We start from the raw sequence: 12,729 nt of genomic DNA on the forward strand, positions 1-12,729 counted from the left end.
ACCCCATATCAGCCCAGAACCGGACTTCCCGCCCTCCGACTCAGCCCTCCCCGGGAACCCAGGCATCCTAGTTTCCAGCTTCGTCCATCACCTCACACCGTCTTCTACACGTCCTGTTCCCCCAGCCCTGGCCGCAGTGACACCGTAAACCCAGGAGGCCAGCAGGCAGCAAGAAGAAGGGCGGGAGGAAGCGGGAGGGGCCAGGACGCCCCCTCGCGGAGCCCTGAGTGCCCGGGTCCCCTCCTCCCGTCTTCACCTGCTGAGGGCCCCGCCCCCGCTCCGCCTCGGCCGGCCTCTGCTCCTCCCCGGCTCCTCCCCCCGTACCCCCAGCCCGGCCAGAACGGCCCCCGGGACAGAGCGACGCGGAACCCCGGGCGCCTGGGTCCCCAGCATGATCCTTGGTGAGTGGTCTCTGCGACTCCAGGCTCCCGGCTCCTGGGTTCCTCTCTGTGGGTCACCCACCGCCCCCCCCATCTCCCGGCACCGCGGTGACTGCGGCCGCCCGTCAGCGACCGGTTCCCCCTCCCCCTTCATCTGGCTCCACATCTGGGGTCCCCTCTTCCCCTCTTCCCCAGGCTGCCGCTGCTCCGGGTAATCTAGGGAGTGGTAAAGCGGGAGGCAGAGCGGAGTGAGACCCCCGCCCCATAATTAGAACATTGCGTATTCATGAGGCTCATGAATATTATATACCAGTCTACGAGAGGCTGGGGGAGGGGGCTGGTCCTGGCTTGGTGGAGTTGGGGGAAAGGTTCGGACCCGTCTCCCGCCCCAGCGTCTTCCCCCACCCTTAGCTTAGACACTCCGACATCCTTCTGGGCCCAGGATAAGGGGGAAAGGAGGAAGTGGGGGGTGGAAGAAGAAGATGGTGGGTGTAGCTTCGAGGTGAGTGTGGTGGGAGGTGGGAACCTGAGGGCCCGAGATAAGAGGGCTGGGGAGCAGAGGGACTGGGACTGGGGACCAGAGGGGCTGGGGAGAAAAGGGGGTGGGGAAAATAGAGGGTGGGAAACTGTCCATCCAGGGCTCCTGCGGCTCAGAGCCTGTCTCCACAGCCATCCTGCCCCAACACGCCGAGACCTGCCCCTCTCTCTCCCTGCTCTAGCTGCCTGAGTCCCTCTTTCCTGACTTCCTTCTTCTCCCTCCACCCCGGCCTTGGGCCGGGGGCAGCAGGAGAGGGAGGGGCAATGGAGAGGGTAAGGATGGGGGATGGGAACTCCCGCTGGGCTCTGACAGCCCGTCAGCCACAGCCACCCCATCCTCATGACCTACATCAGGAAAGGAGCCCCAGGGGTGGGGGAGGAAAGGGCCTAGCTGTGCTCTGGACTCTGCATCAGCACCGGCTGCAGGCTCCTGCCCTCCACCCTTCCTCCACAATAGTCCACAGGCCTGCTCTGACCTCTGCCCTCTACCCTGGCTAGGCCGGTTTCTGGGATCTGTTTATGGTGGGAGCCCCCCAACCAGGCACAGACACCTGTGGTCTCCCTGCCCCCAACTGAGGACACCTGGCTCCATGCTGGTACCTAGAGGGCTTGACTGGCTCCTGCACTCATCCCTCTCCTGAGTCCCTCTGCTATTTGTCTTCCTTTCTTGCCTTCTTTCATTTCACTGCCTATGCCTGTTGACTACCTATTGTCCTTCTGCCCTTCCTCCATCTCTTTTTCTCTCCTCCTGTGTGTCCTCAGTCTCTCTCTCCTGTATGTCTCACCCCCTCCACCTGGCACTCCACCTATCTATTGAATGGATGACTGAACGAAGGCATGAATGACTGGTTGCCTGCCTCCTTCTCAAGAGCCTCTCCAGCAGGGGAAGTTATTACCCACCCTTCTATGAATACCACCCGGACGCTAGAATGACCCCCACCAACACATGTTGCACTCAGTCCCCCAGAGCACAGGCTCCACATTCCTCCAACCTGCGTGATCCCTGAACCCTGGCTCCACCCTGGGCATAGCCTGAGAGGCAGCATCGTGCTTGCCCAGAACAGGCTGGCATAAGCCGTGCTTTCCCTGGTCAGCAGGCCCTGAAAAGGACATCATGGACCTGCTTGCTGGAGCCTGACCAAGACCCCAGGCCACCAAGACCACAGGAATAATTCCTGGGTCCACATTCTCTGAAACGACCACAGCCACGAGTGGGACCCTCACATCCCCCTGGAGGACACTATAATTAATTCCCTCCTCGTGCCAAGCTCACAGAGGGCAGGAACTCTGGCAAAGCCCACACACCTTAGCCCTCTTTGAGGAAGGAAGGAGAGAGGGAGGAAGCTGCCAGCCAGGGCTCAGGCCCCACCCCCAGGGACCCTACAAAGGTTTTAGTTCTGAACACTCAGGTCCTCTGAATCCGTGTGCATGGTAGCCCTGGAGGGACCCTAAAACCTCCCTGCCCAGCATGTGACACCCAGCCAGCCTGCTCAAGATCTAGAGTCTGGGCCCCAGGTTTAAGATGGCAGTTCTAGGCTCAGGTTCCCTGTTCTAAGCCTTTCAATACCATCCTTTCCAACTGAGTCCCTGGTGCAGTAAGGGTAAGGGTGCATTGAAGGAGGCCCTTTCCAATCAAGTTGGGAAAGATCCCCCAGGGGCCTCCCTGCTCTCCCCTTTCCAGTCAACTCCTCCCTCTAGGCCCAGTCTCCGCCTACATCCACCCTGGGGTTATTAGGCATGGTGTTTTGAGTAGTTGTTCATAATCATCCCCCTTGTCTCTTTCATCTTTGACTTCAAAGCCTTTCCAGTCCTCAGCCTGCCTCTTGCCAAGCTGGGGGAATTGAGGCAGAAGGGGGCATATACATGGAACTTGGTAAAAAAGACACAGGGGTTCAAAGCTTTCCTCCCACCCCGCCCTTAATTTTAGGCACTTCTAGGGAGGGAGACAAGGCCAAAGGGCCCGAAGGGAAAAAGAGATTAATTAGAGAAGAGATCTCAATTTCTCCTTTGGCCCAAGTCTAATTCCCATTTTAACCCAGTACTGACCCTATGCTTTTTACCACCTTGGGCCCTAACTACTTGCAACTTTAACCCCAGTATCTCTCTCTGGTTAGCCCTGTACTAACACCTTTCCTGGCTCCTATTCCTACCCTGATGCAGCCACTCCCTAAGCATTCTTTACCAACAGGGCTTGAGGCATGGGGCCCCACCTAAAATAGCCAAGGGGCTGGGGCTCCAGACCTGACCCGAATTTCTGGGCAAGAGGAAAAGGAAAAGACCAATAGAGGAAGCCAGATGTGGCCTGGTTGAGGGTTAGTGCTGACAGGGCAACTTGAGCAGGATCAAAGTGCCCAGGGCTAAGTAGGGTGTGAAAATGGACAGATGGACATCCATCCAAGGGTCTGGAACTCACCCCCTCTAAATCGTGTTGGGAGCTTTCTTTAATAAAGCATTTAGCAATTCCCGATGAAGCTGGGTGGGGCTCTGTCTGCTGGAGGTAATTACTCTAATGAGCTTCCCTCAAGAGTGGCCTGCCCCAGCCAGGCCTCAGCTCCTCCCTGCCTTGCCTGACATGGGTGCCACACACACACACACACACACACACACACACACACACACACTTACACACACTTCAATTTGCTCTCCACCTCTTCTGCCAAAACTGCCTGGAGATTTTACCTAGCTAGAAGTCAAAAGTCCTGCATTTCCTACTCAGTTCCTGCCTCCCCAGCCTTTCCTATATTCCTGCCTTTTCCCCCCATCTCTTTCCAGATCTAGCCAGAAAAGTGTAGTGCTTGAAAGCCCTGTCTCTGGAACCAGACAGACAGGTTCACATCACTCACTAACTGTGACCTTGGCCAAATAACTCCCCTTCTGAGCCAACTGTCATCATCCATAAGACGAGGATTCATTTATTCAGCAAATATTTATTGAGTTCTCACTGTGACATACCAGCATTTTACATGGAATTTGTTCAATCCTCTCAACAACTTGGTGAGGCAAGTAGTGTTTTCATTTGACAGATGAGAAATGAGACTGAGAGTCAGAAAACCTAGCTGCTCACCCAGCTAGTGAGTGGTGGGACCACCTACTGGGAGATTGTGTATGTAAAGTGCCTGGCCTATAGTAAAGCCTCAAAAAGTGGCAACTATTGTTAGCCTCAGAAAAAGAGGGGAGGGGCCTGAGGCCTGGGCTACCTGAAACCAAGAATCCTGTTTCTGCCCACCCGACCCAAAAGCTGCCATCTGTCTCTCTCACCACTTCAGAATGGAGTGGACCCAGGAATCTGGGAAGGAGACAGTTTGTCTCCAGTTGCCCACCCTGCTTCCTTCCCTCACTGTACCCTCATTTGACCCCTCTCTCCCACTCTCCTCCCCTCCCCCGCTCACCCAGGGCTCATGTCTGTGGAAAAGATGAGTTGCTAGCCATGGATAACTGAGTGGCTGCTACCTGTTTTCCTCAATCCCTCCTCTAGAGGAAAAATGAGGACTCCAACCTGAGGAAGTGCATAGAACTTGCTCTCCTCTTCCTCTCCTTGAACAAGATGGAAGCCTGTGCTCAGATCTCTGCTTCAGTTAAATTCAAGCCCTTTGGGAGTAAGGTAGCACAGAGAAAGAATTTGCTATAGAGTCCAACAGATCTTGATCTATATCTCAGCTCTGATATTTACAGGCTGTGTGACGTCAACCAAGTTTGTTAACCTCTCTGAGTCTCCATTTCCTCATAAGTCAAGTAGAAAAAATATTATCAGCTACTGCATTGAATCATGGCTACTTCATTGAGCTACTTCAGAGGTTAAATGTGATAATACTTGGAATTCATTACCTGGCACATAGTAGCCTCAAATTTTTTTCTGTGGCTTTTTCTGGAACTCTGCTGTCTCCTCTTAAGATGGCTTCGAGGAGTGGGAGCCTAGAGAAATCTAGAACCAGGGAAAGGGTCAAGCCAAGTTTCAGCCTCTGGTGCTCTGGGGCAGGGCAAGTGCCAGCCCAAAACCAGCTGCTAGGGGTGGATGCTGGGTGCAGGGGACTCTGGGAGCACTCAGGTTTCTCTCACCATTCCTGATGCCGCCTGGGGCTCATTAAGGCTGCCCTGGCCTTGGGTAACAGGCAGTAACAGCCATGGGTAACAGGCAGTAAGGGAGGGTGGAGCACAGAGGGGAGATGCCATGAGGGGACAGACCAGGAAGGGGAGATGGTCAAGCTGCCCCGTCGGTCTGTCTGTCCCTCTCTCTTCTCTTTTTTCTTTCTTGCTGTCTCTGTTCTGTGTCTTTCAGTCTGTCTGCCCTAGTCTCTAGCTCTGTGTCCAGCTTTTCGGCAGTGTCTCTCTGTTTGTATGTCTGATTTCACTCTTTGACATCTCTCCATTGTTCTCGATCCTTTTATCTCTCAGTGTCACTGTCCCATTCCTCCGTCACCTATTCCTGCTGCTACCACTCTCCCATCCTCTCACTTTCATCTGTCAGTCTCTCTGTGTGTATGTGTGTGTGTCCTCTCTCCACCCCATCCCAAGTGTGTGTGTGTGTGTGTGTGTGTGTGTGTCCTCTCTCTATCCCATCCCAACCTTGAAGGTGACAGAGGAGGGAATAGACACAAAGCATACAGACCACCAGCTACTTAAGGGTCAAAGCCAAGGATCTTACCCTCTCCTTCAGCCCTGAGAATTCTGAAGCCCAAGTTCCCAGTAGCCTTGACACCCTCCTCTGTCTCAGTCACCCTGACCACCCACCCTGGCATGGGGTGAAAGAGACAGACCCCTCCAGACCTTTCTGGACCAGCTCCCTGCCCCCAGCTGTGCCTGAGCCCTCCCCACCCCCTCCCTCTCGCCTCAGATTCCCCTAATCCCTGCTCCCCTGCCCTCCCCTCTGCCCCACTTTTCCAGGATTCTGATTGGCTGATTCTACTGACTGGGCTGAGGGGGAGGGGGCTGGCAAGGGAGGGGGCAGAGGGCAGAACCAAGGGAAGGGGACGCTGTCAGGCCCAGGCCCCTGGGGGGCCAGGGCCAGGCCACTGCCTGGGGGCAGCAGGCACAAGAAACTAAAGGTATGAAAGGGGGTGGTCTCTATGGAGGGAACAGGAAAGGATCCTGGGGACCTTCTGCCCTAGTAAGGTCAAGGGAGGACGGGCCAAGCATGCAGCCTCCTCGGTTTGCCTTTGTTCCTGGGAACCCCTGTTGCTGTCAGGGGGTTACTGGAGCAGTGAAGGGTGGCCAGAACTCCCCAACTGGTGCACAGCAGGGTCGCAGAAGGGAGTCGGGCCAGTGGAAGGCCAGAGGGGCTCTGAGGACCTTTGGGCTGCCCCTTTGGAGTCTGGTGGGTTCCTCCCATGACTCTGAGAGGAGGAGGAAAAGGTTTCAGGAAAGGGTAGTTGAATGGCTGGCCTGGACTTTCATTTCCCCTTGGGGTCAGACCCAGGCATTCCCCGCCCAGAGGCCAGGTTGAGGTTCCTCCTGCAGAACTGGACCTGTAGCTGAGCATTCCCGGTGAGACAAAAGGGCCTTGGGGAAGACTGAGGAAGGTTGGGAGAAGGGGCTCTGAGAATGGCCTCGGTAATCACCTCCCAGAGCAAAAACCACCCAACCCGCTACCTACCCCCACAGGTGTCAATAGTTAATTAAGAATTATAATTAGAAGCCGGGCACAGTGGCTCATGCCTGTAATCCAGCACTTTGGGAGGCCGAGGCGGGAGGATTACGAGATCAGGAGTTTGAAACCAGCCTGGCCAACATGGTGAAACCCCGTCTCTACGAAAAATACAAAAAAAATTAGCCAGGTGTGGTGGCGGGTGCCTGTAATCCCGGCTACTCGGGAGGCTGAGGCAGGAGAATCGCTTGAACCCACGAGGCAGAGGTTGCAGTGAGCCGAGATCGCGCCACTGCACTCAAGCCTGGCAACAGAGTGAGGCTCTGTCTCAAAAAAAAAAGAAGAATTATAATTAGAGCAAAATCTAATTCTAGGGCATCTGAGAGATTCAGCAGCCCCCTCCAAATCTAAGTCCTAATATCGCCCTCTGGTCAGTGGGATGAATCACCCACTTGACTGTCTTCTTCCTGGGGTGATACCAAGCTTTAGGATCCCCTGGGGGAAAGCAAAACCAGAAAAAGAGGGTGGCCAGGGGCTTGAGGCTGGGAGTCCTGCTGGTTCAGCAGGCAGCCTGCAGAAAAGGTATGGGCTCTTACTGGGTAATGTGCCTAGAGACTTTGGGGGAGGGAGGCTGGAAAATGGGGAAGTGAAAACCACCCAGAAGGGAAGGACCAGTCTACACCCTCCCCCAGACCCACAGGGCACTGTGCTCCATTGCTCTGGAGCCAGCAGGGGAAGTGTGTACACTGTGCACTGGGGTGACACTTCTGAGTGTGGGGGCCCTGGCTAGGGAGTGGGACTGGCAGGCTTGGGTGGGGTTTCCAAGCTTTAATCTTTCTACTCCACAAAATGTTTTCTCTGCCCTTCAGGCAGCCTGAGCCGGGCAGGGCCCCTGCCTCTGCTACGGCAGCCCCCCATCATGCAGCCCCCGCTGGACCTCAAGCAGATCCTGCCCTTCCCACTCGAGCCGGCCCCTACCCTTGGCCTCTTCAGCAACTACAGCACCGTAAGTAGCAGCCTGCCTGCCTTCTCCATCCACTTGTGACCCAATCTTTCTCTCTCAGACCCACCTCTGCCCTCTTCTTCTGTTTCTAATTATTTATCTCCTCTTATGACCCCATCTTCCTTAATTCTAGTTAATTTTGAGTACTGTGGGCCATCTGGTATAGTGTTAACAACAATAATAATAGCTAATATTTGCTGAGATCTTGCTACGGGCCAGACACTGTGCTAAGTGTTTTATATGAATTATCTCATTTAGTCCTAGAGTGAATCGCCCTACCATCTAGAGAAGTAATGAGACTTAAATTGGTGGTAGTAACAGTAGGGAGGTAGGAGGGGTGGAGGTGCTGAATCCAGAAGGAGGGAATAAGCAAGAAAATAAGCATGCCTGTTTGTAAGTTTCACCTCTCTGGAGTCCACAGCTGGGTGGGTAGGATCAATGGGATAGGGCTTGGAGGACTGGCAAGATTTAATACAATATGAAATAGGAAGATGCTGTCTATTTGTGTGTTTGTTTGTTTGTTTGTTTTTATGAGACGGAGTCTTGCTCTGTTGCCGAGGCTGGTGTGCAGCGGCACAATCTCGGCTCACTGCAACCTCCGCCTCCCCAGTTCACTGATTCTCCTGCCTCAGCCTCCTAAGTAGCTGGGATTACAGGCATGTGCCACCACACCTGGCTAATTTTTGTATTTTTAGTAGAGATGGGTTTTCGCCCTGTTGGCCAGGCTGGTCTCAAACTCCTGACCTCAGGTGATCCGCCTGCCTCAGCCTCCCAAAGTGCTGGGTTTACAGGCATGAGCCACCATGCCTGGCACCACTGTCTATTTTTGAGTAGGAGACTGACTTGGTAAGAGCAGTATTTGAGGAAGGTGAGTGGGGCAACTGGATGAAATGGAACAGAGGCAGGAGGAAGGTGAACAGTTAGGAGGCTATCCTAGCAATGCAGGCCCAAGGTAAGCCTTAAAAGCGAGACTGGGCTGGTGGCAGTGGCAGTATGAACGGAGAGAAAGGAAGAATGGGGGAGGTAATTCCAAGGAAATATTGACAGGTCATGGTGATCAACTGGTGTTTGAGGGTGAGGGAGAAGAGAAGGCATGAGTCAAGGATGACTCCAGCATTCAGGTCTTTGTGACTGGATGGAAGTCACCATTGACAGAGGCAGAGGGTTGGAAGAGGAAGTTGGTCTCCGGTGAGGGTGATGAATTCCCTTTAGCATGTGGTGCTAAAGCTAAAGCTTTATTTATTTATTTATTTATTTATTTATTTTTTTTGAGACAGAGTCTTACTCTGTCTCTGAGGCTGGAGTGCAGTGGCATGATGATTTCGGCTCACTGCAACCTCTGCCTCATGGGTTCAAGCCATTCTCCTGCCTCAGCCTCCCCAGTAGCTGGGATTACAGGCACGTACCACCATGCCCAGTTAATTTTTGTATTTTTAGTAGAGATGGGTTTTCGCCCTGTTGGCCAGGCTGGTCTCAAACTCCTGACCTCAGGTGATTCGCCGCTTTTGCCTCCCAAAGTGCTGGGATTACAGGCTTGAGCCACCACCGTGCCTGGCCTGTTTGTTTTAAAAAATAATAATAAATTTTTTTAAAAAAAAGGATATGGTGATTTGGCATACCAGTAGGACATTGAGCCCAAAATGTCCTACAGATAGTTAGAATTTGAAGCCTGGAAGGTGGGCTAGAGCTAAAGGTTTGGGGAAAGTCAGCCTTATTCAACTTAAATAATCCACATCAAATCATATTTAGTCATAAACATGTATTGAGCATCGACTACACGCCAGGCACTGTAGCAGATGTTTCTATCTGCAATCTCATTTCACCTTTACAACAACCCAACAAGGTAGACATTATTATTCCATTTAACAAATGAAAAAGCAAAAACTAAGTATAAGTTGATACAGTTTGTGCCTAAGGTATGATTTGAACCCATTGCATCTGGCTTCAAATAGAATTATCATCCTACCACAGCTGCTCCCCCCAAACTCTTCCCAAAGAACCCAATCACACATTTGCATTGCGCTTTTAATTTTTCAGACTGTTTTTTCTTTTTTTCTTTTTCTTTTTCTTTTTTTTTTTTGAGACGGAGTCTCGCTCTGTCACCCAGGCTGGAGTGCAGTGGCCGGATCTCAGCTCACTGCAAGCCCCGCCTCCCGGGTTCATGCCATTCTCCTGCCTCAGCCTCCTGAGTAGCTGGGACTACAGGCGCCCGCCACCTCGCCCGGCTAGTTTTTTGTATTTTTAGTAGAGACGGGGTTTCACCGTGTTAGCCAGGATAGTCTCGATCTCCTGACCTCGCGATCCGCCCGTCTCGGCCTCCCAAAGTGCTGGGATTACAGGCTTGAGCCACCGCGCCCGGCCTTTTATTTTAAAAAAATAGACAGGTGTGGTGGCAGGCACCTGTAGTCCCAGCTACTTGGGAGGCTGAGGCAGGAGAGTGAACCTGGGAGGCAGAGCTTGCAGTGAGCCAAGATCACGCCACTGCACGCCTGGGTGACAGAGCAAGACTGCAACTCAAAAAAAAAAAAAAAAATTCAATTTAACAAAAAAAAATTTTTTTTGAGCACCTACTATATGCTGAGTACTGTGCCTGGTGTCAGGGACACAGGACTCAGTTACCACACTTGGGGAGCTCATAGTTTAGTAGGAAGGATAACAAGTTAACCCTATGCAGTGTGAGAAGAGCTGTGTCAGAGGCATTTTGCTTGCACGGAAGCCCAAGTGTCAAGAAAGACCTTCCTGGATATGGTGGGTCCTAAGGGACCAACCAGAGCTAGGCAGAAAAACAGAGAGCAGAGGAAAAAGGGATTTAACCTGGAGCAGGTGACATATAATTTGGGCTTTGAAGAATTATTGGCAAGATTTTTAAAGTAGCCTTAGGGAACATTCCAGACTGAAGTAAGTAGCATGAATAAGGGCTAGAAAGGAGCATTTGAGAAAGTGCAAGATTGGATGTGATAGGTCATAAGATGGGGAGAATAATTCCCCCCATCTAAACACCTGACTTACACTTGACCTCAGATCTTAGCAACCCCATCAGTGTCCCTATTGTATAGATGAGGAAACACAGGCGCAGAGAGGTTAAGTGAATTGTCCAAGGTCACAAAGCTACTTAGTTGATTGGATAATCCAGGGTTTCGACTCCTGCAGAGTTCATGGCTCCACTGCCTCTAGCAGAGGTATTTAAAGCGATGAGCATGGATAAGCTTAGAGTTCAGCAGGGTGTTGAACTGCATCCTGCATCTGATTGGCAGGATTTAACTTGATGTTCCAAAGTACTGGCTGTGTGACCTTAGGCAAGTTATTTAACCATTCTGAACCTCAGTTTTACCAACTGTAGAATGGGATAGTTTTTTTTCTTTCTTTCTTTCTTTCTTTCTTTCTTTCTTTTTTTGGTTTTTGTTTTAAGACAGGGACTTACTCTGTCTCCCAGGCTGGAGTGCAGTGGTGCAATCTCCGCTCACTGCAACCTAAGCCTCCTGGGTTCAAGTAATTCGCCTGCCTCAGCCTCCCGAGTAGCTGGGGCTACAGGTGCACACCACCATGCCCAGCTAATTTTTGTATTTTTAGTAGAGACAGGGCTTCACCATGTTGGCCAGGATGGTCTCGATCTCTTGACCTTGTGATCCGCCCACCTCAGCCTCCCAAAGTGTTGGGATTATAGGCGTAAGCCACCGCACCCGGCCAATTTTTGTATTTTCAGTAGAGATGGAGTTTTGCCATGTTGCCCAGGCTGAGAATGGGATAGTATTAACACCAACTCACAAGGTTGTGAGATCATATTACATAATCATAATGCCTATCACAAACTAAGTGCTCGATCAGTGTTAGCTGCTATGATTATTATGCTATTGCTATTGTTTTTATTTAAGAGAGAAGTAAAGAGAGAAACATAGGATGGTCAAGGCCTTAGCCTTTGGGAACATGCAGAATTAGGCAGTGGGAACAGGGAGAAGCTTCAGCAAAGGAATGCAAAAGCCACTGGAGGGGGTGGGGAGGGAAATATGTTCCTGTAGAGTTGGAAAAGCCAAGGGAGAGAGTGTGGCGGGCTGCATCAATACTGTCAAATTCTGCAGGGGAATGAGGACTGCAGAAAAGCTGCAGACAGGCCTTTGGAAGTACTGTGCAGCAGTTAAGTACGTGGCTTTGGAGTCAGACTGCCCAGGTTTAAATTCAAATCCCAGTTCAGCCACTTACTAGCTTATGACCTTGGGCAAATTATTTAACCTCTCAAAACCTCAGTTCCCTCATCTATAAAATGAAGATAATAATAGTACTTACTTCAAATAGTGGTTGTGAAGATTAAATTAGATAATCCATGCAAAGAGCTCAGTACAGAAGCTGGCACATTCCAAGGGCTCAATCAACATTAGATGGTGGTAGTGATATTATTCATGACAGAGTCTCTCCTTCCCAGTGGACTGGCACCTCCAGCACTCTCTCCTACTTGGGCAGTTCTTACTCCTTAGACCTCTTCTGGAATTACTGTCTCCCCTCATTCTCCTCCCACTCACTGCACTGCTTCCCTCTGCCCTTGGACATCCCTCACTGTTTCCCAAAGCCACCCTCTCTCTAGATTCAGTCCCCTGCTTCACTAATCTCTCTGCCCTAGGTGGAATGGGAGAAGATGAGACCTAGAGATGAAAGACTGGGAATCCCAGGACCTGTCTAGACAGAACGAGGTGTCTGGGGGAGTGGGGCTGCTGGGCCCTACAGCCTCAGCCCCCCAATGCTGCCCCCACTGAACCGCCAGAGGGCAGCAGGTGCACGAAGCGTAGGCTTTCAGAGAGCCTGGTTCTCCGGCAGGTGGCGGGCGCGGGTAGGAGGTGGGAAGAAGTTAGGAACGACATCCCCAGTCTGAGGTCGCTTTTGCCCTGGGTGCCCTCAGCTCCACAATTTGAAGGAGTCTCTGAGAGAGCAATGCCTGACACCTGGGTACCTGGGCTCAGTTTCCCATCCCTAGAGAGGGAAGTGACTTGTAAAAGGGTAGCAGCATAGGGGCCGCCTTTGCAGAGGAAGCCGGGGAAGGGTCGTCTGGGGACTGTGAAGACAGACTATCAGCAGGGGACCTAGGGAAGGTCGGGGCAAAAGGGGTGAAAGAAAGGAGAAATGTCTGAGCTGGTGGGGACCCTGGACCCCAGAAGGAGCCCCAGTGGAAGCAACAAGGTCATCTGGTCAATGCCCCTGCCGCGGGGCCAAGTGGCCTCTTCTCTTCCGAACAAGCTCTT

General features: G+C 52.0%; 1 protein-coding gene across 3 annotated transcripts in view; it reads left to right on the forward strand.

The window, feature by feature from the left end:
- The first annotated feature begins 335 nt into the window (after positions 1 to 335).
- Positions 336 to 12,729, forward strand: part of ZNF385A (zinc finger protein 385A) — a 23,169-nt gene continuing 10,775 nt past the window's right edge. The window contains exons 1-3 of one of the 3 annotated variants that reach the window (XM_011930444.1): positions 5,849 to 5,959; positions 6,982 to 7,080; positions 7,368 to 7,504. In XM_011930444.1, coding sequence (XP_011785834.1) covers positions 7,418 to 7,504 — 87 coding nt within the window. In that variant the 5' untranslated portion in view covers positions 5,849 to 5,959; positions 6,982 to 7,080; positions 7,368 to 7,417. Of the gene's footprint in view, positions 402 to 5,848; positions 5,960 to 6,981; positions 7,081 to 7,367; positions 7,505 to 12,729 lie in introns of those variants that run through there. The other 2 variants (XM_011930443.1, XM_011930446.1) reach the window with 2 other exon arrangements.

Source organism: Colobus angolensis, unplaced genomic scaffold (assembly GCF_000951035.1).
Source record: "Colobus angolensis palliatus isolate OR3802 unplaced genomic scaffold, Cang.pa_1.0 Scaffold87, whole genome shotgun sequence".
Taxonomy (NCBI): domain Eukaryota; kingdom Metazoa; phylum Chordata; class Mammalia; order Primates; family Cercopithecidae; genus Colobus; species Colobus angolensis.